We start from the raw sequence: 26,566 nt of genomic DNA, 5'->3' as shown, positions 1-26,566 counted from the left end.
AGAAGTTGCCTTCTGAACATTAGCACATTGATATTGAGGAAACTAAGGACATAAAAAAAATCAATAAAAAATATATGAATGCATCAGAATTACTACAAGGAATAATCCCTGCATTGCTGAAATGTGGATAATTTTTAAGAGAAGCTTCCATGTTAAAAATAATAGAGAAGATACTTGGAAATCTTTAAGCCGTTTTCTTTGCTGCATGTGAGTACTAGAGACAGAAAGAGTGATACACAAAAGCAGAAAGTCAATCTTCAGGAAGACACAAGGTCACAAAGATAAACGGAAACATTTGCCTCTTTAATACATTCTTTCTGGTTCTCTTTTGCCAGGCATTGGTAGGATAGCTGGAAAGATATTTCAATATTCTTAATGGACAAGGGAAACACAGCAGAACAATAATGAGACAGTAAAAGTCTCTTGGTAGAAATCCATTTAGGAAAAAAAAAAAAAAAAGACAGGAGTCTGTATCTCTTCTCTACTTAACTATTTATAGCTACCAGTACTGCTGCTTGTGATGTTACATGATTTTTAAAAGGCAGCTTTAGATCAGTATTACCATAAATGTAAAGAGCAAGATGTCCTTTGAAAATGTATCTTCTAATTTTCCCAACTAAATACAGTTCAAAAGTTGTATATCACCTTTTAGTTATGCTCACAGAACTATATAATGGTCATTAGGATACATAATTTTTAATTTATTAAAATCCCTAAGTTCTATATGACTTTACTATGAAGTTACTTCAGTATCAAAGAAAACCCAGGTGATATTTTATCAGCAACACTGCTTTTATACAAATAATTCTGTATAACACACCTACACATACATACCAATATAGACATAAATCTAGATGGATATACAAACACATGGTTGTTCATGCATTATGAGTAGGTAACTATGTACATATACCTATGCATATAATATTCAACTCTGTATGGATTTTTTTCAGATAGTGCCATTGATTTGCAACCTTAAACTTCTAAATAATTGTAAGGTCATATATAACATAGACAACAATCTTATACAGAAGACTCAGAGGGAAACAGACCACACTGGAATCACTGGCAATTCTCATGGTTGCCTGGCTTGGACTACACATTTTATGCCAGATGCTGAAATGGAAAGTGTAGGTGTCCTCATAAACTATAAATCAGAGTTATCCAAGACAGATGGTACTACTGGGAAGATTTTATTGCTTTAAGGACTCAAAGGTCAAAAGTGTAAAAGACACTTCAAAGTGATTTTATTTCCAGTCCAGCCTCTAAATTTGGATAAGTACAAATAAAAATGTGTCTGCAAATGTAAAAAACCACCACACCAAAAAGGGGAACACGATTTATAAGTTCTAATATTCGGAGATAATAATTATCTTTAAAACACTGTTAATATTTTAGCTAATTTATCAAAGCCTGTGGTATGCAGAATTCTAGGACAAACCTCACCCCCCCAAATCCCCAAGCTCTGGTATGTAATTCCCTCCCCTTGAGTATAAGTTGAGTTGTGAATATGATGAATTATTATTCCTCTATCACGTTGTCTTATATGGCAGAAGGATTTTGCTGATGTAATTAAGGCTGCTTTTGAGTTAACCAAAAAGGAGATTATCATGGGTAGGCCTGGCCTAACCCAGTAAGCCCTTCAAAAAAGGTAGAGATTCAAAGCCAGAGAGACTGGACTGCAGACCTCAAGGGAAAAAACTGCCAGGGTATGGAGAGGGCCATGTGGCAGGGAACAGCAGGAGACCTCTAAGACCCAAGGATGGTCCCTAGCTGATAACCACAAAGACAGTAGGGACTTTAGTCATGTAACTGCCAGGAACTGAATTCTTTTAACCAACCAGCAAACATGGAAGAAAACCCTTACTCTCAGATGAAATCACAGCCCCAGCTGGCACCTTGATTTCAGTCTTATAAGACCTTGAGCAGAAAACCCACTAACTAGTATATGAACTCACTGACCCACAGAAACTGTGAGATAATATATTTGTGTTGTTTTAAGTTGATAACTTTGTGATAATTGGCAGTAAAAGAAAAATACAAAGTGAATTTCTAAACACAGTAAAAATCAACATATAAAATTAACTTTATGTGTGTATAAAGGAGTCTTAAGCTTTCTACCAAATTTAAAGAGAATGCCATACAAGTGGTAACAATGCAGAAAATACAAGTTGCATATTCAAGAAGACAGCATATTATCTACATATATTAAGAAAAGTTAGCCCAGATCAGGAAAAAGACAGAGATGCCTACTCTCATCACTCTTTTTTTTTTTTTTTTAAAGATTTCATTTATTTATGCGACAGAGAGACAGCCAGAGAGAGAGGGAACAGAGCAGGCGAGCGAGAGAGGAAGAAGCAGGCTCCCAGCAGAGGAGCCCGATGTGGGACTCGATCCCGGAACGCCGGGACCACGCCCCGAGCGGAAGGCAGACGCTTCAACGACTGCGCTACCCAGGCGCCCCTACTCTCATCACTCTTATTCAACATTGTAGTAGTCCTTGCCAGAGCAAACACACAAGAGAAAAGAAATAAAAGGTATCAGAATTGGAAAGGAAGGAGTAAAACTCTATTTGTAGATGACTTGATTTTATATACACAGAAAATCCTAAAGACTCAACCAAAAACATGTTAATTCTAATCAATGAATTCAGTAAAGTTACAGGAAACAAAATTAATGTACTAAAATCAGTAGTGTTTCTATATACTAACAATAAGTTATCTGAAAAAGAAATAAAGGAAATGATTCTATAGCATCAAAACCAATAAAACACAAAAAAATTTTAGGAATAAATTTAACCAAGGAGTTTTCTACTCTAAAAATGATAAGACATTGATGAAAGAAATCAAAGGAGGCACTAAAATAAATGGAAAAGCATCCTGTGTTCAGAGTTGGAAGAATTTTAAATTGTTTAAATGTCAATACTACCAAAAGCTATCTACAGATTCAAGGCAATCCCTATCAGGATTCCGATGGCATTTTTTTATGGAAGTAGAAAAAACAATTCTAAAACTTAAACAGAACCACAAAAGACCCCAAATAGCAAAGCCAAAGCAATCCTAAGAAAGAATAACAAAGTGGCAGACATCACACTTCTTGATTTCAAGCTATACTATAAAGCTGTAGTAATCAAAATAGTATGGTACTGTCATAAAAAGAAACAGATCAGTGAAACAGAATTGAGAGCCCAGAAATAAACCCAAGCATGTACAGTCAACTAATATTGGACAAGGGAGCTAAGAATACTCAGTGGAGAAAAAACAGTCTCCTCAATAAATGGTGCTGAGGAAAGTGGATATTCACATGTGAAAGAATGAAACTAGAAGGAAACGATGAAAACCACAAAATTCCTAAAAAAAAGGAAAAAACCTCCTTGACATGGGTCTTGGCAGCAAATGTTCAGAAAGGACACCTAAAGCATAAGCTGCCACAACAACAAAATAAACAAGTGTCACCGTATTAAACTAAAAAGCTTCAGAAGAAATGATCAACAACACAAAAAGGCAACCTATGGAATGTGAAAAAAATTTTTCCAAACCATAGATCTGATAAGGACTTAATATCCAAAACATATAAAGAACTAATATATCTCAATAGCAAATAGTAATAATAATCATGCAATTAAAAAATGGGCAAAGACCTAAATAGACATTTTTCCGAAGAAGATATATGAATGGCCAAGAGGTACATGAAAAGATGCTCAACAACACTAGTCATTAGAGAAATGCAAATCAAAATCACAATGAGATATTGCCTCGTGCCTGTCAGAATGGCCATCACCAAAAACAACAAAAGATAAAAAATGCTGGCATGGAACTCTTGTACAGTGTTGGTGGGGCTGTAAACTGGTACAACCACTATGGAAAACAGTAAGGAGTATCCCTAAAAAATTAAAAATGGAATTACCACATGATCCAGCGATCCCACTTCTGGGAATACAGGAAGAAAAAAAAAAACTAGCTCAAAAAGATATCTAGCACCCCTATGTTCACAGCAGCATTATTTACAATACCCAAGACATGGAAACCACATAAATGACCACTGACGGATGAATGGAAAAAAGAACTCGTAGTATGTGTATATATATATACACACAATAGAACATTATTCAGCCATTTAAAAAAACAAGGAAAACCTGTCATTTGCAATAACGGGGTGAACCTTGAGGGCATTATGCTAAGTGAAATAAGTTAGAAAAAGGAAAATGTTGTATGATTTCACTTATATGTGGAACTTAACACACACACACACACACAGACTCATAAAAAGAGACCAGATTTATGCTCTCCAGAGACAGAGGGTGGGCAAAGCGGGGAGTGGAGGAAGGTGGTCAGAGGTACAAACTTTCAGTTACAACATAAATAAGTATTAGGATGGAATGTACAACATGATGACTCCAAATAATACTAGTGAATGATATACAGGAAAGTTGTTATAAGAGTAAATCCTAAGAGTTGCCATCACAAGACTTCTTATTGTATCTGTTTGAGATGACAGATCCTAACTAAACTTATTGCAGTAATCATTTCACTATATATATATACATATATGTATATATATATCAAACCATAATGTTGTATACCTTACACTTACAGTGATGTAGGTTAATTGTATCTCAATAAAACTGGGGGAAAAAAGAGATAGCCTTAACTTATTATTTGGAATTGTGCCAAACTCTTGACACAAAATAGATACCCATTTAAATCAGCAATTCATATTTCACTAAAAAAAATTTCCAAGTATAATGTTGACTTACTTCTGAGCCAGTGTGCTGTGGTATGAAAATCTTTTGGCAGATAACAAACTTCTAAGTTCCCCCTAAGAGATTTATTACATTGGATTATATTGTATTTTATTGACATTTTAGCAAAATAAAGGTTTTTACAAATATAATGTTAAAGATATGCACTTTTTTTCTTTTGTCTCAAACTGACTTTCTAAGAGGTAATTATAAATATAAGAAATTATAAATAGTTCAATCAATAAACTATACATTCAAAAAATGGGCTATGAAAATTTGAAACACATTTTAGCAGTATTTCTATTAACAAGCTAAAAAAAAAAAAAAAAACCACAAAGCTTTTGTTTATACCTTCCTGAGATTTGTCTTTCATCTTCTCTACAGTTTCTATCACCAAATTTGTTTCTTGATGTTCAAAGAGTGAAATGAACAGTATTTAATAAGGCATACTGCAAAATGGAGCATCTACTGGTCCAGTTTAGGGTATGATAAAGAAAATAGCTAGTATATAAATCACAACTTGATAAACTGAAATCTCTTTAAGAGTCTATTTTCCTTTAAAATTCTGATTACTGATGATAAAGAAATATATGATGAAAAATTCTAGATTTCCTTTTATCCTAAAACTCATCTGGGAAGTATTTCATCTGACCACAGCCTCAGGTATTCCTTTGTCACTAATTAGAGAAATACTGAATATTTCAACTATAAATTGCTTAATTATATTTGTCAGCTTGCTCTAAACCAATTAATTATTTACTTGTAAAAATCTTTGATGCAATGCTATCCAGAGGTTCATTTCTGTAATACAGACCAGGAGCTATATTTCCTCTTCTACCCCAATTAAGCTGAAGACTTGAGACACTGAAATATATTGTTGTGATGCACTATGATTCACAATATTACTTACTATAAAGAAATGAATCATTTTCTCACAATTCAAGTATCTACTGCTGTCCTTTATAAAGCATTAAGTCACCGTCATGTTCCCTCATAAAAGAAGTTCCAATGACTTTTTTTTTTAATGTAGTCTCCTTTTATAAATAATAGCTTAGAGCACAAATAAGAATGTTTAGAAAAGAATTTTTGAATTCCTTAGGGAAAAAAAAATACCCTTCCTGTATCAGCTCAAAACACTCTCTTGCCAGCATACTGCTCAGTATCTCAGCAACTTCCTGTGAGACCAGAGTGAAACAGCAAGAAACCACCACCCATATTCACCTACTGGCCCCTGGAACAGAGAAGCATAACAGAGATAAAAAGAATCAACTAGGAAGGAAGGAAGGCAGGCAGGCAGGCAGGAAGGGGGGAGGGAGGAAAGAAGGAAGGAAGGAAGGAGATAATCACCTTTAATGCACTCATTGACCACGTGTTTCCTGAGTTCCTACTATGAGCCAGACAGCTCCCCAGAAACTGAAGATGTCTACACCTTCTACAGCAGATATTTGTTGAGAATCTGCTCTGTGCAGGGCACTGTCCTAAGCACTAGGGATATGTGAGGTTACAAAACAAAGATTCTACCCTCTGAGAGCTTAAATTCTGGATCACACAGGTTTAGTAAATCTTGACAAACATCTTTACCATCAATGGGAAAATTGACAAGGATTTAAAAAGAGGTTTTTCTTTTCTTTTCTTTTCTCTTTTTAAACTCCTTTTTCACCTCTCTTAAAGACTATTGGAGAAGCAGAGTTGAGAAATGGGTGCTGGATGGTAGAAGACTAGTTTAAAAGCTCCTGCTCTCCAGGTAAGAGATGATGGTACTTCACAATACAGGGAAAGAAAATGGAAACAGAGCTGGGTGGAATATTTGAAAGTCATTTAAGAGAAAAATAAACTCAACTTGGTGACAGACTGAACTGGGAGGTAAGGAGACAGAAGTGTCGAAGAGTCCTGGACGCCAGCGTGCACGACTGAGCAGAGGGGTGCTGAACTCTGAGTTAGGAAGCGTGGGAGGAGGGTAGTCTGGGGAAGATCATGAAATTCTTTACAGAGGTGCTGAGCTAACATGAATTCAGAATTAAAAGAAAGCTCCAGACTAAAGATAAAAAATTAGAAAACAGGCATACTGAAAGTAACTGAATCCACAGGCATGAATGACATCAACTACGAAGAGAGTATAGCAAAAAGGGGGGAAAATGCCAGGACTGCAACTTTTAAAACCCCATCATGAAGGGCCTAGAGAAGAGAATGACTCAGTTAAGAAGAAGCAGAGCATCCGGAAAGGCGGAAAGGAAACCAAGGCACGATGGGACGCAATAAGCCAGTGGGGAGTATTTTAAGAAGGAGGGTATGAAAAGCAGAGCCAAATGCAGCTTGAGAGATCAAGCAGAGTGAGTACTGGATGAAGTCCACTGGATTTAATGACAGAGGTCATTCAAGAGCCATTTCTTGTGGTGTTGGGGACAGGGTCAGGAGTTGAGTGAGTGTCTGCAAAGAAAAAACAGAACAGGACAGAAAGAAGGAAAAGGCAGGTGGAGGTGGGGGTCTTAAGTCAGACTTAAGTCAGGATGGTCTTCTTCCATCACCTTACTTAAAACAGCAACACCCCTCTCTCCTCATTGTCCTTCTTTATTTATCATAAAAGACATACATAAATGTAACCAGATATAGTAATAGTCTACTCGTGTGAAACTTCTTAGTCCAACTTTCTTTTATGGACACTGGAATAACTTTACGGCCATTATGCTGACACTATTCTAGGATCTACAGGTTTGGCAATATAACCTTCCACCTTTAGAAGAGCTCCAAGAGGATTTGGGAAATCTGACCCAGAATCTCTTATATCTTGATGAGGTAGACTAAGGGTACCTACAGTAAAGGAAAGGATCATTAAAGGTTTATACAATAATGTCTACTAGACAGGAAGGAAGGATGGTATTACCAATTCTCTGAAGAACTACTTCAGTTCTACTGAAGTACAATAAATTGCTCTATAAACATATAACTTAGTAGCAATCACGTGATATCTTTTATTTTTTTAAAATAGTTTCCTGAGTAATCTTTTACATGATAGATATCTTCAAATTTTAGTCAGAATCCCCAAGGATATCTTAAGAGTATAATTATCAATTCTATAACAGTACATTACTATTCATTACCAAACACAGTATCTGTTGTTCTGAATGGATCTTACTATATCCACTGGGTCAGTCGATAAAAAAAAAAAATTCCTTGAAAATGTCAGCTGATGGCAAGAGCCATTTAAATAAGGGAGCTGAGTTCATCACCACAATAAATATAAAAATACACTGACAAACTTTTCCTCCCTCACTGGTCTAAGACACCCGAATCCACTAAAGATGCAGATCACAGGGCTTAAAGCACTCTGATCTTGCCCTAGTTTTCTCAAGTGGTGAAAGGAGAAGAGTATTCTTCCAAGGTAAATGTTATGGGCTCAGGCATGCCTTGGCAATGGGCCAGGGACAGCAACCTCTAGGTGAGGAGAAACAGTATAGCAAAGCAAGAAAACTAGACTGGAAAACAGCAAAAAACTCTGGGAGAGAATCAAAACCCGAAATCATCAATCTCTGAATCAGGGGCAAGACCTGATAACTGAAACTGTTTTTTATCTGACTTCAGCTGGTATTTGCCCAATGAAGATTTGCTCTTTGCTTCCTACGCTAAGTATTTAAATAACTCTTGCACTTAAAGTTCAAGCTAAGAATTGTATATTAGTTGTCTCTCTTGTAAGGACTATTTACATTTGCTTTTCTATGTCTCATCTTGATAGACAGCTGTTTTATAAATTCTGCATTTGTGCATTTGCATTTCTTTTTAAAATTGAAACCACAATTTTGTGTGTGTGTGTGTGTGTGTGTGTGTGTGTGTGTGTGTTCATTAATTTGCAAAGATTGTACTAGTGTTGGGAAGTCCCTAAAACAGAAAATCAGACAACCGATTAGAAGTGAGTCACTCTCACCACGGGACTTTAAACAGTCAGCTCGACAGCATACTGTGATAATAAAAATATTACCTCCCTGTTATGTAGTATTTTTATAATTTAGCAAGCAATCTCAAAACTGCCTCCATCTTACAGATGAGGCAAATAAGCCTAAGAGAAGTTAAGTGACAGGAGAGTTGACCCGGCTGACAAGGCGCTCGCACCAGAGAGCAGGGTTCCTAGCTACTGCCAGAGAACCAGTGAGCACCTTGATCAGAAAATCTGTGAAGGCTTAATGGTGGAAGGCAAAGTGTGTATGCATCAAATCTCTCTGGGGAGACGGTCAAGGGTTTTCATCTGATTTTTCAAGGGAGTTCTGCGATATAAAAATCTTAATGTGCCACTAAAGGAAAACATGAAATTTTGCCTCAGACAAACCCTAATTTCAAACATCAGTTCTTCTATTTACCAGTAATGATGGTTATCTTCTCTGTGTCAAATTTACTCCCAGAATCTTTTTGAAGAGTAAATATGGTAATGTATACAAGCATCTAACATTGTTTTTAAGAACGCCTTACAATAACTCCATTAGGCAGAGATTACTGGCTGTGCTCCAATATCTGTCGAGAGACTGAACATACAGACAATGCCCATATCATATCAAAACAGAACTTTGAACCACAACCTTCAGCAACCTGACCAGGAACCCAATCTTTATCCATAACAAACAACCCAGGACGCCAGCCCGCTACGTCAGGTGTGCAGGAAGCCAGATTGCCATCTCTAGTGACAATCCAGGAAGCTGAGCAATAACTGTAACAATCAGCCCCAAATGCCCAGGACTTGATGAATAACTGACAGCTTCCCTCATTTTTGTCCCTGCTTCCAACTTAGGACCAATCAGAGAAAGTCAGGTGAGATGCCCCACTTCTAAGTTGCTCATGTAAAGCTACTTCATGCCAACAGCCTCTAATCGGGTCGTAAAGGCTTATTTTCCCATTATAAAGATTTCCTATTCCTCTGCCTGTCTGTGAATCTCTGTCAAAACATTAATGACAGTGCTTGACTCCCTTGCTATAGCAAGCCCCGAGTAAAGAGCCTTGCTTTTCTCATTTAGTTGGTCTTCACTGATTTCCACCCTGTTCAACATGTCTTCCTGAGTAACAGAAGTTGTTCAGTGGGCCCATGACCGGCCAAATGAAGACTACATATTCCAGCCTCCCTTGCAGCTACATGTATTCGTAAGACTAAATTCTGGCCAAAGGGATGAAGCTAAAAGGTTGTGTGGCAGTATCCAGTAACATGCCTCAAGATACAGCCAGCAAGTACCCTGTGTCCTTTCCTGCCTCAGAGAGGTGACTTGATCAGCTGCAAATAGGCTTGGTTTCTGAGAATTTGACACATCAGAGCTGCCATATCAGCTCCAGAATTTTATGTAACAGAGAAATATAATTAATAACAATAATAATACAGCAGTAGCTTCCATCTGCACAGTCTTACTATGTGTGAGACGGTTCTTAGGTCTTAATAAATGGCAAATAATCATTTACAACAATCCTATGAAATAGGTTCTATTATTCTTTCACTTTTGAGAAACTGTGGTACACAGAAGTAACTTGCCTAAGGACAAGCAGTTTTTAGAACACAGTAAATTGGGGGTTTCTATAACTTGCCGCTGAACTTAAACCCAATTAATATGCTCTTGGAAAAGAAAGTTAAATAAACTTTAAAGTGGTTGAATTAGAGTTTGATGTGCAAGGTTTGAATGCAAAGCCCACTTTATTCTTTAATGAATCCCTCCCAGGAACAGGTCAGGATTCTCTAAATCTCTTTCTGACCCCTCTGATGTTCAGAGATACAGGATCAAGGGTGGTCTGCTCAGAAAAATCAAGTTGCAAAATCTGAACTTCAGCTTACAGAAAACAAATCTGTTGGTCTATTTCCAAGTTGGTTTCAGAGTGTCCACACATCTCAGTTGAGCAGAGTGAGCTTTACCAGGTAAACCAGCTTCATTATCATAATTATCACTACTATCTTTCATTCATTACATATCTACCATACATATCTTAAAGTATTTCACTGAGGTCTTTAAAATATCTGATATACCTATATGTTTAAAGGGCAATTCTATCAGAAAAAAATAAATACTTAGTTTAAAAACAAAACCTTACCTTTATCATTCTGGATAGATCACCAGCATCAGCTAATTCCAAAACTATGTTAAGTTCATTATCTTCAATGAATGATGCATAATATTTAATTACATTTGGATGGTTGAGTTGCTGATGGAAACACACATACACACACACAAAAAAAAACAGGCACCAAAAAGTTTTCTTATTGTAAATTCCCAGGAATCACTTATAGTTTCTTAAGAATAAACTTAATTAGTGCATTTCATTTTTAAGTATAGAAATCTTAACATGAGAGTATATTTTTCTTTTGAGAATTTTGAAACAGGTATTATAATTATTGAAAGTAATATTAGATACCAATTAATTTTAATACTCCTTTATTAGAAAGAGTAAATTACACACTTAAAATTTTTTAAGTATATATTGCTATATCCAATAAATATATACATATAAATGAATGGCAGAATTATAGCACCAATTGCTAAAAATTATATCCTTCAAAACGGGAACTGTCATTTAAGGTCACTCAATGGCAAATAAAGTATTCCTTTTTACTCCTATTTTGAAGCTGGCCTAATCCTCATATAACTGAAGCCAGTGGTTTAAAACAAAACAAAATAAAAGGACATCTACTATATTCTATCTACGACATAGCTTTTACATGAAATAGTATAGAACCTACTGAGTTTTACCTATGGGGTTGGTGCATTAAATGATCCTAAGAAAAACTTCACCTTATAGAAATATATGCATCAGTCTCTACACACTGACAATCCTTTCGTACAATCTGTTTTCTGTTTAATCTTTAAACAAGTTAACATAAGACAAATAGTTTCTCAAAGAAAATTATTCAAGAATTCTCCCAGAAGGTATATGCATGATTTTCTTCTTTTCTTTCTACTTACAGGTTTTTCCTCCACATCTTCTATGATAATATATTATTTCTCTAATAACAATTTATATATATTTTTAAAGCAGTTACTTCATGGCCCAGGAAATAACTACAACTAACAGAACAGATGGAAAGCATGGTTCACTTTGATCTTACTCTTATCTTTTTTTGATAAATTGTATTCATTTTAGGCACAAACAAAAATGTATGGCATAAAAAACATCCAAGTCTTATCTAACGGTTAAAAATACACCATAAGCTACAGCATTCCTCAAAGGAAATTTTACTATAATAAAAGCAGTGCAGAGATAACTGAAATTTCAGTCATATTCTTTGAGTGGATGAAAAACTGAAAAGCTAATTCTGACACACTCTTTACATCATCCTTTCTAAATCTGGAAAAAGGATATAGAAATATTATAAAAAGCATGTGCCCATTTGGATCAGTCCACATTCCCAATATATTACATCTTGAGACAACACTAATATGCATTTATGTTACTTAATCTTTAGAATATGTCTAACTGGGACAGTCCAGAAAAAAATTCTTCAATGTTTTTTGCCAATTTTATCTATTTCCTAGTTTGAATCAAAGGCAGGGGAGGAGAGCTAATCCTACCAAATGATCTGATTAAATTATTTTACAATGAATCCAAAAAATAACTACATTCTTCCATATACTGAGATACAAATTTGTATAATGTTGCTTAAAACCAGTGTGGCATAAGTTAAGTTTTAAAAATCTTTTTGCTTGTAAGTGTAATATTTTCATAAATCACTTTTATCAACATGCTCATCTATGTTTAAAATAGTCAGTAGTTTATTTATTTACCTTAAGGAGATCTATTTCTTTGATACAATCAGCACGTGCTTTGGCATCCATTAAATCAAATATCTAAAAAGAGAATCCAGAATTATTTAATAAAATAATAATCTATGGTTCAAGACACCATGTAAACACATTATAATACTTTACATATAATTACATACATACCAAGAAATTTTCTTCCCGATTAGCTTTTTAGGAGCTATGTGAACTATAGGTATTTAATCTCATGTTACCTCTAGAGTTTACATTTTTCCTTCCAAAGGCAGTCAGTATTAAAAATGAGAAAAGAGGGGCTCCTGGGTGGCTCAGTAGGTTAAATGTCTGCCTCGGCTCAGGTCATGATCTCGGGGTCCTGGGATTGAGCCCTGGGTCGGGCTCCCTGCTCAGCGGGGAGCCTGCTTCTACCTCTCCCTCTGCCCCTCCCCTTACTCCTGCTTTTTCTCTCTCAAATAAATAAAATCTTTTCTAAAAATGAGAAAAGAGAACTGCTAGATATTTCAAGTCTTAGGTTCAAACGAAACAGAATGGATACTGTACTGTGGTCATAATATAATAAAATGAGAGCTAATATATATTCAACAATTAATATGTGCTAAACATATTGCATTAACTACCTCATTTAACTGTCATTTAATCCTTAAGAAGACAACAACATTAGTATTCCCATTTTACAGATGAGACAAAGCAGGTTTAGAAAGCTTAAGAAACTGACAAAAGTTCACACAGCTAATTAATAGAGCAGCCAGAATTCACTCTCAGAGTTACCCAACTATATCCCAAGCTCTGAACCATTATATACAATCAAATCATGTTTAAAGGTCTAACGCACACCTTGACAGGGATGATAGCACTTTAAGGAGATAAAAATTGGTTCTTTGGAGAGAGGTGTGAGAAAGTCTTACCAACGATAACGCACAGACATACACACAACACATAAACAGATATGCTCTTATCTGTGGAATTAAAATTTCATAAGGGAGGGGGGTAATTAGGAAAAAAAGTCTAAAAAGGCTCCTTGGGGGTGATAATGAAGAAAAGGTTGAGAAATACTGATCTAATGTGAAAAACATAAAAATAAATAATGTAATCAAGGGGATGTTTAGGATGCCTCTGAAAACAAAGAACTCTCTCAATGTTCTAAGTGTATGGAAAATAAACAATAAATTAAAAAATCAATATGCTAAATATTGTAGAAAATACCTGGGTAAGGTTACTACTATGAGCTGAATAAAACCCTGAACACGTAACAAAACAACTTTAATGACATTTATAGTCATCAACTTGATCATGTCTTCCTGATTCAGACAGCTGATATATTCCAGGAAAAGCAGGTGTGTAACTTGAAAGGAGTGGCATGATCCAAGTCTTTTTGATTCAAGAAGAAATTACTGAACACCTGCCAGAGGGTGTAGTCTCTTTATATACAGATGTTGCTATAATCTTCCCCATGTTCTTACAGAGTAGGTAGTACCGGCTCCAGTTTAGAATGAGGTCTCAGGCTCAGAGAGGCTAAATATATACCGATGGTCATAAAACTAGTAAGTGACAGAACAAGGACTCAAATCCAGATCATTCTAGCTCCAGAGTCTGCATTTTCTTCAATGCCCCAGGGTGTTGTGAAGTCTAACACACATACAACTAGCTAATAAGTAGTAAAATACATGTGTGTGCAAAGTGCAGCATGAGAAATCTAAAGAAGGAATCCTTGTGTGAAGAGTGGGTAACATTAAAACTGAACTTTGAAGAAATTATAAGATTCTGCCAGCCAGAAACAACAGATACCTAAGGCATAAAAGGAAATACAGAATACAGGGGTATAATTACAACTCATAATACGTAACTTTTGCTCAGTAACATTCTACATATCCCTACAAATATTAGTTCTAATCTTCCCCTTATTAAAAAAAAAGTATAAATAAAACTTTTTAAGCAAAAAAAAAAATCCATAAACTCACTTCCTTAAAGAATTTTAGCTTTAAAAAAAAAAAAGAATTTTAGCTTTTCCTCACTCCCTTCCATTTCTTGTACAAATGTATGTGTGTCAGAAAGTGAAAAGAGCAGCGGGGTGCAATATGGTATATATGCATTTTCACCTAACACTACAGCAAAATACTCCTCCTATTTCTATGCAGTCTTCAACTTTACTTATTTAATTTTCTAACGAAAATTTTGACTATCATTTATGTTTTTCAATTTCTAATGTGAAATAGCTAAGAAATGCATATTGTTAAGATCTTTAAAAATACAGAATCCTATCCTATTCAATGGGCTTTAAAAAAAAAAGATTTACTTATTTGAGAGAGAGAGAGTATGCAGGTGTGTACAAGAGGGGGAGGGGCAGGAGAGGGGGGGAAAGAGAGAGAATCTCAAGCTGACTCCCAGCTGAATGCAGAGCCTGATGCAGGGCTCGATCCCAAGACCGAGATCACAACCTGAGCCAAAACCAAGAGCCAGACCCACAATCAACTAAGCTACCCAGGCACTTCTCCCTTTAATGGTTTACAAAGAGAGCGAGATAAACTAGGTGGCATCAAATTTCCTTCCACTTCATTCAAATAATAGAAAAAGAAATGTGTGTGCTAATACATGTATTAGAGAGCGTGGCTTCATGCTTCTCCATTAGTAGTAATTCTAATTATCTTGACAATGGTCAACTTGCATTGACTACTATGATTTCAGAACAGAACAGAACAGAACAGAACAGAACGAGAAAGAAAGAAAGAAAGAAAGAAAGAAAGAAAGAAAGAAAGAGAGAGAGAGAGAGAGAGAGAGAAAGAAAGAAAGAAAGAAAGAAAGAAAGAAAGAAAGAAAGAAAGAAAGAAAGAAAAAAAGAAAGAGAAAGAAAGGCCTATGAGTCGCAAATCGCCATCACAAAGTTTATATAAAATATCTACTAAGAAATTTTTTGCAAACATCAAGCCCTCATATATATCAAACTTTGGTAAAATGAGAGACTATATTAGCTATAAATGGATACTAATTGCAGGGGTAAAAAACGAAGAACAACTCCCAGCATTAAAGCACAAACAGTGTAACACTACCTGCTGAAGGAAAAACCCTATATAAACACAAACCTCTTCAAGGGCATCATAGTTTTGTTGTACACATAGACGATTAACATAAATAACAGAACCTGTTCATGCTCTCGCTTTCTTTCATTCACAAAACCATGCTGTCAACGTGTTATTAGATTTTGTTATAGATACAAATAAGAAAGTTTGCACACTGTCAGATGCAGAGTGCAGACTGGAACACATAACACGAACACACAATCTAATCAGTGCTGCTTATACAAAGTGATGTGAGAACCTCAACGAGGTGGAGTATGGCTGGCAGGGGTTATATATGCAGAATTTACACATGCAGGAAAGTATAATACATTTCACAAGGATTTTTTATAGAAATAAGTAAAATCAAAGATCATTACTTTAAAGAATAAGCTTCACACCTAGCAATTTCATATAGAAAAGCTACCCATTCCCCAAACTGCCAAATGATGCTGGAAAAATTACGAATATTACAAATATTACGAACAATTACTACTACAAATATGATGAAAATATACGAATATTACGAATATAACATGTTAAATAATAATAAAAATGTAAACAAAATTTTGAGCTTGATATTAGTTATGAAATTATTACGAATATAACATGTTAAATAATAATAAAAATGTAAACAAAATTTTGAGCTTGATATTAGTTATGAAATACACACACACGTACACACACATACACAATTTATGCTTAAAAATCAAAGTGGCAAGAGAAGTAACGGATTCCCTGCAAATCATGAATGCTAATGCTATTCTCAGGGCTTACTAGTCACAATGGACTTGAGATAATTCAAAGAAATGCAGGGAAGTACAAAATTTTAAATGTCTTTGACCTTGAGGAATTCCCGAAAACTTTAAGGAGAAAGAGAAAGGATAATTCTGGTACTAGTGACCAAAATGAAGAAAATCACAAACTTGGAGATACGTATCAATTTAATCTCCCAATAATCAATGTCTCCATGATAGGAAAAATATTTAAAAAGCAAAAGCAAGTGAATGAGATGAGAGAAAGATATATACGAGAGCTTTACAAAACCCTAACTAGATATAAAACACCAAGACAGAAGTGTGCTCCATAGAAATCACAAATTTCTGGGGTGCCTGGGTGTCTCAGTTGGTTAAGCGTCTGCCTTCAGCTCAGGTCATGATCTGGGGCTCCTGGGACGGAGCCCTGCATTGCGCTTCCTGCTCAGTGGGGAGTCTCCCTCTGCTCCTCCCCCTGCTCATGCTCTCTCTCACTCTCTCGAATAAATAAATACAATCTTTTTTAAAAAGTTCTAATTCAACTTATAATTAAATAATTTAGTGTTACAAATTAACTTTTATTTTGAATTCTCAGTAGTAGCAAAGTCTTTCCTCAGTCACTGAGAGGTAAGTACTGCTGGCGCATTTGAAGCAAAACTAAATTCTGAACCAAATACATTTATAAATACATTTAATTAGGAATTCAGCAGTATCTTATCTTTCTTTTTCTCTTAGCCAGCAAGTCAAGACAAAAATAAAAACTCTATCTTTAGAGTAAATCATCCCAGACATAGATTCAAGACTGTCTGATTTCATGAACAAGAAAAGACAATACATAAGGGAAAAAAAGTCTAGATTCTGTAAAAATATTTTTCTTAGACTATTTACAAACTTATCTTCAGAAGGCATCTTTCTGGGCTCTACCAAAGTTTCTTTGGGTTTTTAACTTACTGTATACTTGGTAAGAGCAAAATTAATAACAGCATTTAGGCAAGCAAGTGTTGGCTAATAAGTTCTTGGTACTTTCTGAATCATTTTATAAGTTTTCTTTTGTCATCTCTAAATCTTGCCAAAAAATTACTCGTGACTAATGAAACTGAAAAGGGTATCTTTAAGAGGAAAAAGAGGCCTTCAAGTAAGTTAATAAAAATGTCCTTGAAAAGGCATATGTCATTCTGTTAGAAGAAAAAACACTTAAAATGTAGCAATGAAAGTACTTAAAAATGTATACTAGAAAGTTTGAAAAACCTGATATATATCACTTTAAATAAATCTTATATAAATGAAAATCTTAACCAAATTATCTCCTGGGCCTCCCCAGCTTTACAGAGCCTGAATAAATGAACTGAGCAACTTGGTCCTAAATTGAGTCCCTGTATTCCATGTGACAAACCCAGTCAACCCCTGGATTATGCCATTCTTCATCCCAGTGTTCTTGCCCCCTCTTGACCCAGTGCCCAAACGATGCTTCCATCCCTTTATTCCAACCAACCGATGCCTGTACAGACCGTCCCCTAACCATTGTTGAAGTGAGGGAAGAGAAGCTTTAAGGAATATTTTTGCTATCAGCCTGCAAATTTCTGGTTCTCCTACTTGCTGACTGGTAGGCAGACTTTCCCTTACAGAGCCTCTCTCTTTTATTTGAGGGGATAGAGGATGGATGAGGGGGGTGGAAAATCCATAGCAGAAGGGCTGTGATGTCTTCTGGATATAAATCACAATTGCTGAACAAGTTAACATCCAAATAACTGAAGTCTCTACCACCAGCACTTCTCTGACTAAATCAAGAGGCACTCTAAAGGAGAGTGGAGAGTAGAGAGATTGAGCTGGGGTGGGTGGGGGGCAAAACTTAAGCAATAATGCTATTTATTTAATAGCTAAACATTTTTTCAATTAATAATGTCCTTATTATCGCTGTGTGCCGAAGAGGGTGAATCCACATTGTACACAACAGTCTGTGAAGTCTTTAAAAAACAGACCAGATTTTATCATCACCTGCTTAAACTCCTCCTATGGCTATTCATTACCCTTATAACACAACATAGGGCTCTCTTCATGGCCTACAAACAAAACACTCAAATTCTGGTTCCTGCCACACTCTGTAACCCCCTGTTACTTCTCTTCCTCACTCTATTTATGGGGGTCACAATGTGTTTTTAGTATATTCTAAGTCAATCCTGTTGTTCAAGGCTGTTCTCTACACCTGGAATCCTCTTCTTCCTGCTGTTCAGATGGCTGACTCCTTATCCTCCACTTCAGCTTAAATTTCACATCCTCAGAGAAGCCCTCCTTCCCCCCACCTAATTTGTCTCTCCTATCACATGATAGTCACTTCCTTTCTGGCTATAATTATTTGACTTACTCTCTATTCCCCCCACCAGAAATACTGAACTCAATTGTATCTCAGTGTCGAGTACAGTGTCTGCCACATAGTAGGTCCTCAGTAAACAGTAAATGAGCATATCAAAAATCTTCAACAGCATAAATAAAAAGTTACTTCAACTATATTTATTCACTGGGCTTGACCACTGGACTACTTTACCATTTAAAATTTTTAAGATAAACCTCAAAACTTGTGTTAGCATAAAACAACCCTATGTGGCCATAAGATGCTAAAAAAAAAAAAAAAAAAAAAATGTGAAACATCAAAAAAGGCCAAAGAACTAAATTTTTTCATTGATGTTCATTGTCTCATTTAAATATTTTAATGTTGATAATCTATTCATGCCATGTGTGGTAATTCATTATAACCCTAAAATGTTGTTAATTAAAATGCCCTCTTCTCTAAACCGTCAATAAAACTAAAAATATTCTCTATTTCTTATATGCCGAAGAAATGCCTAAAATAAAATTGCAAGTACAATAAATAAAATTAAGAAGCTTTCATTTTTAAGATAAAAGCCTGTGTCTCCTTAACAAGTAAACTAACATTAATTACTAAATTATTCTCCAATTTTAAAAAATATATAATATATAGATTATTCTTACAAATGCTTCTTACTTTTCATTTGTCCAAACAACTATTGGAAGGTTCAAAGGAAATCTACAGAGATGAAATAATGAAGCGGATAAAAACTGCAGGATGAATTCAGTAATCACACTGAACACTGAAATAGAGACTGGATATATAGCTTTGGGGTTTATGAATGTATTCTAATCTCTATGCATCATAGAAGAAGTTATCATTGCTCACAAATTTCTAAATGCATGCAATCCCAATTTCTAATGTATGAATACATGCAGAATCTAGAAACTAAAATCAACATATGTAAAAAGAAAGCAAGTTAAACTCAATATACTTTAACTATACTTTAAAAAGTGATTTTCTTGATGAATGTTTTATTATAATAATCAAATAAAAGTAATAAACATCAAAGAATATTTGTCCTTTCAGAAAGTTGTTTTGAGATAACCTGTGTATCGAAAAGGTGAATTTGAACGAAACACATTATCATCACCTTATCTTTGTTAATACTATGCAAAAGTACTTTCCATTCTAATAAATGTCTCTGACAATGATTGTCCCATAGGAAAACAGTGTTATCCGGACATATAACTTAAGACTAAGCAAAGAGAACTAAGGTCAAAATATTTCACCTACTATTAGAAAATTAGGGTAACAAAGATCAAAGAACTGAGACACAGTGAGACCTAAAATTCATATTATAGTACCGTGTCATAAGACTGATAAAATAAAAATCAATTCCAATTACATAGCTCTAATCAACGAACTAAGCATAATAAAATAGAGACTACATGTACCAGATCAAAACAATTCTTTGACAGTCTTCCAACACAAAGAACTGAGCTTCTGAGACCCAGTTCACATCCTCTGTGAAGACTTATCCCAATCTCCCTCTCATCCATGTTCCTGGAGGCTGCTCTCATACAGTGCCTATCTTGTGATTTCAGATGTGTCTCTGTTGCACTTCTACTGGAATCCCATGAGTCCTGTTGTTTATCTTAGTATTCCCAAAGCCTTCCACACTGACCACCGAATACGCGGTGATCCATATAGTAACACGAGGTGGAATGAGTGAATGAGCAGTAAGAAGGGAAACAGGGAGAGACAGGAAGCAAAGGTGGTACATGGAATTTCAAAAATGTTACATCAGTTAAGGCATCATCTTAATTTTGGCAAATGAATCATGATGAGATGTGGGTACATTTTTCAAAAAGATTGGTTAATGTTGCCATATACCGTAGGCTCTCAGATCTCTTTACGATTTCAAAGAAGTAACGTGCATTCAGGACACACACTCTTCTATCCACACACAGGTAACAGGCAAACCTACAGGAAAGTCACCAGAGCTTAGGACACTTTTTTTTAAAAGGTCTTGAAAAAGTGAAACTTGACAGTGTGGGACAAAGTAAAGAAATGCCTTGAAAACTACGCTGAGGAATCTGGATGGTAACTCTACGGTGGCTCCTTAAGGATACGTAAGCAGACAAATGAACTGTAAAAGCAGCACTTCAGCCTATGACCAGCCTATGAACCCCAGCACAGTATCCAGGAAAGATTCCAGAGGAGCTAGGAACAGTAATACAGATCTTCAGACCAGGAACAAGATACATGAGGAAACCTGGTATCTGATTCTTTATGCATTTTTTGAAGAAGGGCTAAGATTCCTCAGAAAGGAAGACAGTCTGGTTAACAGTATTGTTAAACATTTTCATTTTAAGCTACAGAGATCTTGTTAAGGAGGAAGCACAGGATTCACTGTCCAGCACAAGTGTAAGACATCACAGAAATCAATACCGTGTCTGAAATGCAAACACACGTCTCCTCACAAAGGTTTAAGGCACCATTCCCTAATTAAATCAGCTACAAATATCTTCACAACAGCATCTCTCTCTTCTATAAAGAAGCTACGTTTAGACTGGAAGATGCTACAGTATCAAGGCTTTACAAAGCAGAGAAGGACGATCTCATCCAAGAGGACAGGCTGACTCCACACGGCAGGAGACGGTGGTCTGAGGTTTATCACGGTGCAAAATGGGAGCCGTGAGAGGATGCATCTCATCCTGAATGGAAGTATAATCGCCCAAATTAACTCCGGTCCTTTCAAATTTCCAATCAAATTTCCAATCAAAAGGAAGAAAAATACAGACAGGATGGAGCCCTCTCTCTTTCTCTACACTCAGAATCAGTTGGAAGCTGGAGTAGGAAGCTGAGAAGCCTCGAGGCCTCCAAGTAATTTCTCAATCCATCTGTCCTCTGGCATTCACTACCTGCAGCAAATAGGCAGCTGACTTCTTTCCAGTCCGTTCTGTGTGCTAGGTTTGTAATTTTACTTTAAAAAGAACGAATTTTGAAGATTATTACTCTACTTGAGGATCCATAGTAAACCCTTACTTTCTTATTCTTCAAATTCCTGTTCCTGGTTTCAGTGCGCTCCAGAATCTGGTCTCACACTGATAGCTAGACCTATGTTTCGATTCCACCAACGGCTCAAACTGACATCTCCATTCTGTAACCTCCCATTTAAATCAGGAGTCCGTGACGCAGGGCTTAACATTTAATTTTTCTACAAAGACTCTTCTTCCTCTGAATGCAGGAATAATATGACTAGCTTCCTTCTACTTCCCTCGGTGCCTAGTAATGCACAGTAGAAATTTCATAAATACATGTTAAAAAAGGTTCAGAGTTCTTTTGTAAGGGAATCATCCTTCCAAAAGTCATCTGCTTCATGAACGTTAATATCTGCAATCTCTACTATATTTTCTTAAGCTGTAAGTGGCATATTAAACGAGAGAAGACTGCTACTCTTACATGCTGCCGGTGAGAAAGTCAACCGATTCAACTATGGAAAATAAGAACCAACCACGCGCATCCCCTGTGGCTCATCATTCCCATTCTTAGGCCCAGACAACAGAGAAATGCTTGCATGTCACATAAGACGCTTGCAAGACACATAAGACTAGCACAGCAGTACTGTTTACCATAGTAAACAACTTATAAACAATCCAAACAACAAGAGACATGTGACAAGAACAACTGAATACGATATAGCACTGAAAAGGTTAATGTGCAGCCACACGCACCAACATGTGACGACACTGACATAAAGCTCCAAAAATGCAAAGCAAACAACAGATTTATTTAGAAATTTATACAGATGTGGGGAAAACGATAAAGAAACGCAAAGGAATGTTAAGCACAGAATTCCAGACATGGTTACCAATGAGGGAAGGGAGTGGCGGATTTAGATCAAAAATTTTTCTCATGTTTTATTTCTTAAGCTGGGTGCTGGATGCGAGGGCATTTCTATTACTCTTCATATCGTATATACCACATAACGTCTTTTATAAACATTTAATATTTCCTTAAAAACTAAGTGAAAACTGTTCATCTCTGTAATGACTATGACAACTACACTGATCCTTTAAGAAGTCACAGAAAAAAAATTGATGAAACTTTGGTCTCACAGGTCACTACAGAGAAAAGATTATCAGGGTTGCAGAGTATAAAATAGGAAGTCTGTGGGCAGGTGTGAACAATAACTACCTTATCTGAAAAAAGGGAAGCAAAACTGTATGATGTCAAACATACTCTGAGACAGAAAGACAAGTACTTTCTAGACCAGAGGGCAAGTGAAAGTAGACTTTCTAGACTTGTTAGGGCAAATGAAACTTTCAGAGCTCTGCCAAGTACACTGCAGGGTAGAGTGGTGGGACTAGTCCACTAGGGTTAGGGTAAGACTTGGTAAGAGGCGCTAGAACAAGAAAAATGAATCTGAGGGAAACAAAAAAGCCAGGATTGGAGAGCAAAGCTGATTCTAGAATGATACAAATACAAGATGGAATTTTAAACAGGTCATCAATCTTCTAATTTAATCAACCCACTTCATTCTTTTTTTAATTTTCCAATAAATAAAGTTAACTTCACTCTTCCTTCATTTATTGCCAGTGTGGTTCTCCACATTAATTTAATACCCCATCCTAACCTTGACTGCCACTTACTAACTCTAGGCAATACATTTTGCAAAGTCTATTTTCCTATTGTGAGACTTATAGCCGCAACTGAGAGTTACCTGTCCAGTTAGGAGCAAGTGGTGAGAACTCAAACCTGCCTCTTAAAATCCAGAGTTGTAAAAGCTTTTCTAGCATCATTCCAGTCACTACTAAATCTGGGTGAATAAAACCAGCTAAATTTTTAAAGCCTAGAAGTAATATTAAAATTAAAAATTAATTTCCACTGTGTACTACACTCAATTCAAGCTTTTAAAGTATAATTTTTATTCCTTTCTAGCATTCTCAACTTAAGAATGTCATTATCTAATCATTCAGGACATACTTTCCTCTATTATTTATATAGTATAATTTTACATTGATTTACATAATTAAAATCATCTTACCTGCACTTTTTTTAAAGCTACTGGTACTCCATCCAAGAGACAGGCTGCTCTATAAACTTCACTAAATTGCCCGCGACCAATTTTCTTTTCTATTCGAAAGTTGGCTAATGTATTATAGCCCATATCCGGTCGTAAAGCCTTCTGTAATTAAAAAAGTCAAAATAAGTTTTCAATCACACAATAGTCACATAATCATTGATTGTCTTCACATAAGTAGGTGATACCGATGGTAAGCTTGCAGACATCTATTCTATTCAACAAATACTATATTGAGCCATTCATGCTAGCCACTGTTCTATATACTGGGGATACAGTGGCAAACTAAACAGATGATAATCCCTACCCTCAAAAAAAAAAATTCTGGCAGGGAAGAAAAATAACAAACAGGGTAAACATGAAAAATACATATACAGTATGTGAGATAGGAAGGTGTAAAAAAAAAAATAAATCAAGGAAGAAGGACATGAAATGTCAGGGGCTGAGTAGGATTTTGAAATTTTAGATAGGAACTCTATAAAAGTATCTTCAGTTCATAGAATATAAACTAGTCCCACTTGATCTAGTACTCCTTTCATATTTGTTTTCTTTTTCAAAGTATCTCTGACTCGAAACAGAACGTGTGTACACACACGTGTACACACACACACACACACACATAGTCCAACCTGTCAACTAATGCATGAAAATCTTCTGAACTTCCTGAGAGTTATTTAACTTCCATAAAGAACATTTCCAGTGGCAGGGAATTTACCACCACATTGTTACTTTTTTTTCTGAAGACTATTTTTTTAGAGCAGTGCTGGGTGCACAGAAGACTGAGGAAGCCCTTGCCCCCATATATGCATGGCTTGCCCCATCCCCCACCATAGTGGTACTTTTGTTACAATTCACGAACCTACATTGACACATCATTATCACCCAAAGTTCCTAGTTTACGTTAGGGTTCACCCTTGGTATTGTACGTTCTATGGCTTTGGAGAAATGTATAAATGACATGTATTCATCATTATAGTACCATATAGTAAATTTTCAGGGCCCTAAAAATCCTCTCTGCACCCCCTATTCATCCCTCCCTCCCTCACCATTAACCTTGGCAGCCACTGATCTTTTTACAGTCTCTATAGCTTTGCTTTTTCCAGAATGTCATATAGTTGAAGTCATTCAGTCTGTCGCTTTTCTGATTAGCTTCTTTCCCTAGTACATAATTACATTTTTATTTTTTAAAAAAAGATTTTATTAATTTATTTGACAGAGAGAGAGCGAGCATAAGCAGGGGGAGCAGCAGGCAGAGGGAGAGGGAGAAGCAGGCTCCCCGATGAGCAAGGAGCCTGATCCCAGGACCTTGGGATTATGACCTCGGGCCAAAGGCAGACACTTAACTGACTGAGCCACCCAGGAGCCCCCATAATTACATTTTAAAACAATATTTTGCTGTTATTCATGAAAAAAAGTCACTTCTTTTAACTAACACTTTTTAGTACTTACTATGTACTAGCTGCTGGGAAAATAAGAGATGAACCAGAAATGCTTTCTGCTTTGAAAGAGCTTACTCAAATATATGGAAGAGGCTCTTAACTGCTACAAGAGAGAAACAATTACAGGGTATTGGGAAGGCAGCACAATTGTCATCCCTATTTTGAGACAAAACCCAACTCCTTATACATTTTATCCACTGTCCTTGTTCTTTTGTTCATTTGTTTATTCATGGACTCTTCCACTCATTAAGTCAGTCACAGGGCAAACATTAACTGAATACCCACTACAGTCAGCCACTGTCTGTTGCTGAAATGACAACATGTACCCAACGAACACTCTTTCAGGCTTTCATGACACTCATAATCTATTTCAGCATCTCTACCTATATAACTATAACAAAATAGTCTAGTTCAGCCATAAAGTGCCCTTATTTCTTCTCTTTTTTGGCTAAAAATGCATAGGCTTTTCAAGGTCCCTGGATTATTTGTAAGGACATGCTTCCAAGCCTTTACTATTCTCTTCACATCCTTCTGGACCTACTCTACTCTCTGAGCCAACTTGAAGTACACACGACATTCTTATGGGGTCTGACTAGTGCACCCTCTAATGAGACTGAACATTAAATACCCATTGATGCAATCAAAGATAGCACTGGTTGGTAAACACACTAAATTAAACTTGAACTCTTAGTCCTTCAAATAAACCTCTGTTAAGCCTGATGACCCCATGACTTATACAGAAGGCTATTTTGACATATGGGCAGTACTTTACATTAACCCCAATGCTTTTAATATTGTTGATTTTACTACATCTATCATGCTAGCAAAACTCTAAAATTCTGCTGAAGTTTCACTGTAATTCAAATACAATGTTTCTCAAAAAGAGAAAAAAAGGAGCAATGATTTCTGTTGCCGTACACTGATTTTCTTTCTTCTGGAAGTCCAAATTATTGTCAAGAAAAACACCATTCTTCCTTTAATACATTCAAAATAAGCACAATACAAGAAATTTCACAAATTCATTTCATAAATATAATACCATAAATAAATGGTATAATGGAATAGTAGCAACTACTATAATAATAGAAGGTTTCATTTTCGTACCTACAACTTAACAATTCCTATATATTAGGACTTTATAGGCCATTTAATTCAATTCTCATGACAATCCTATACATGTTATCAAACCAAACCTATGTCTAGTTGATTCCCAAGTATAGCCTTTACTATCTTACCACAGTTACTAAACAAAATCATCTACAATATGACTCAATATTACGGGATCCTGCATGATGATTCACACATATTTTCAATTTCAAATCTTTTGATTAAAAAAAGCAGAAATAACAACATACGTTAAGAATGAAAACAAAAATATACACCATAATAAGAAAAATAAAAGAAAAATCAAATTATCAAATACAGGGAGACAACCAGACATGCTCTTCATTTGT

General features: G+C 35.8%; 1 protein-coding gene across 2 annotated transcripts in view; it reads right to left on the bottom strand.

The window, feature by feature from the left end:
• NEK7 (NIMA related kinase 7) overlaps nucleotides 1-26,566 on the bottom strand; it is a 154,742-nt gene that overhangs the window by 46,849 nt on the left and 81,327 nt on the right. For both annotated transcript variants that reach the window (XM_040636413.1, XM_040636414.1), the window contains exons 3-5: nucleotides 23,638-23,778; nucleotides 12,481-12,543; nucleotides 10,793-10,903 (exon numbers count right to left, since the gene is read on the bottom strand). In XM_040636413.1, the coding sequence (XP_040492347.1) occupies nucleotides 10,793-10,903; nucleotides 12,481-12,543; nucleotides 23,638-23,778 (315 nt within the window). The remainder of the gene's footprint in view (nucleotides 1-10,792; nucleotides 10,904-12,480; nucleotides 12,544-23,637; nucleotides 23,779-26,566) is intronic.

The sequence above is a fragment of the Ursus maritimus genome, unplaced genomic scaffold (assembly GCF_017311325.1).
Source record: "Ursus maritimus isolate PB19 unplaced genomic scaffold, ASM1731132v1 scaffold_2, whole genome shotgun sequence".
Lineage (NCBI taxonomy): Eukaryota > Metazoa > Chordata > Mammalia > Carnivora > Ursidae > Ursus > Ursus maritimus.
The sequence above is the reverse complement of the archived record's forward strand: the minus strand, read 5'-3'. Positions and strand labels throughout refer to the sequence as shown.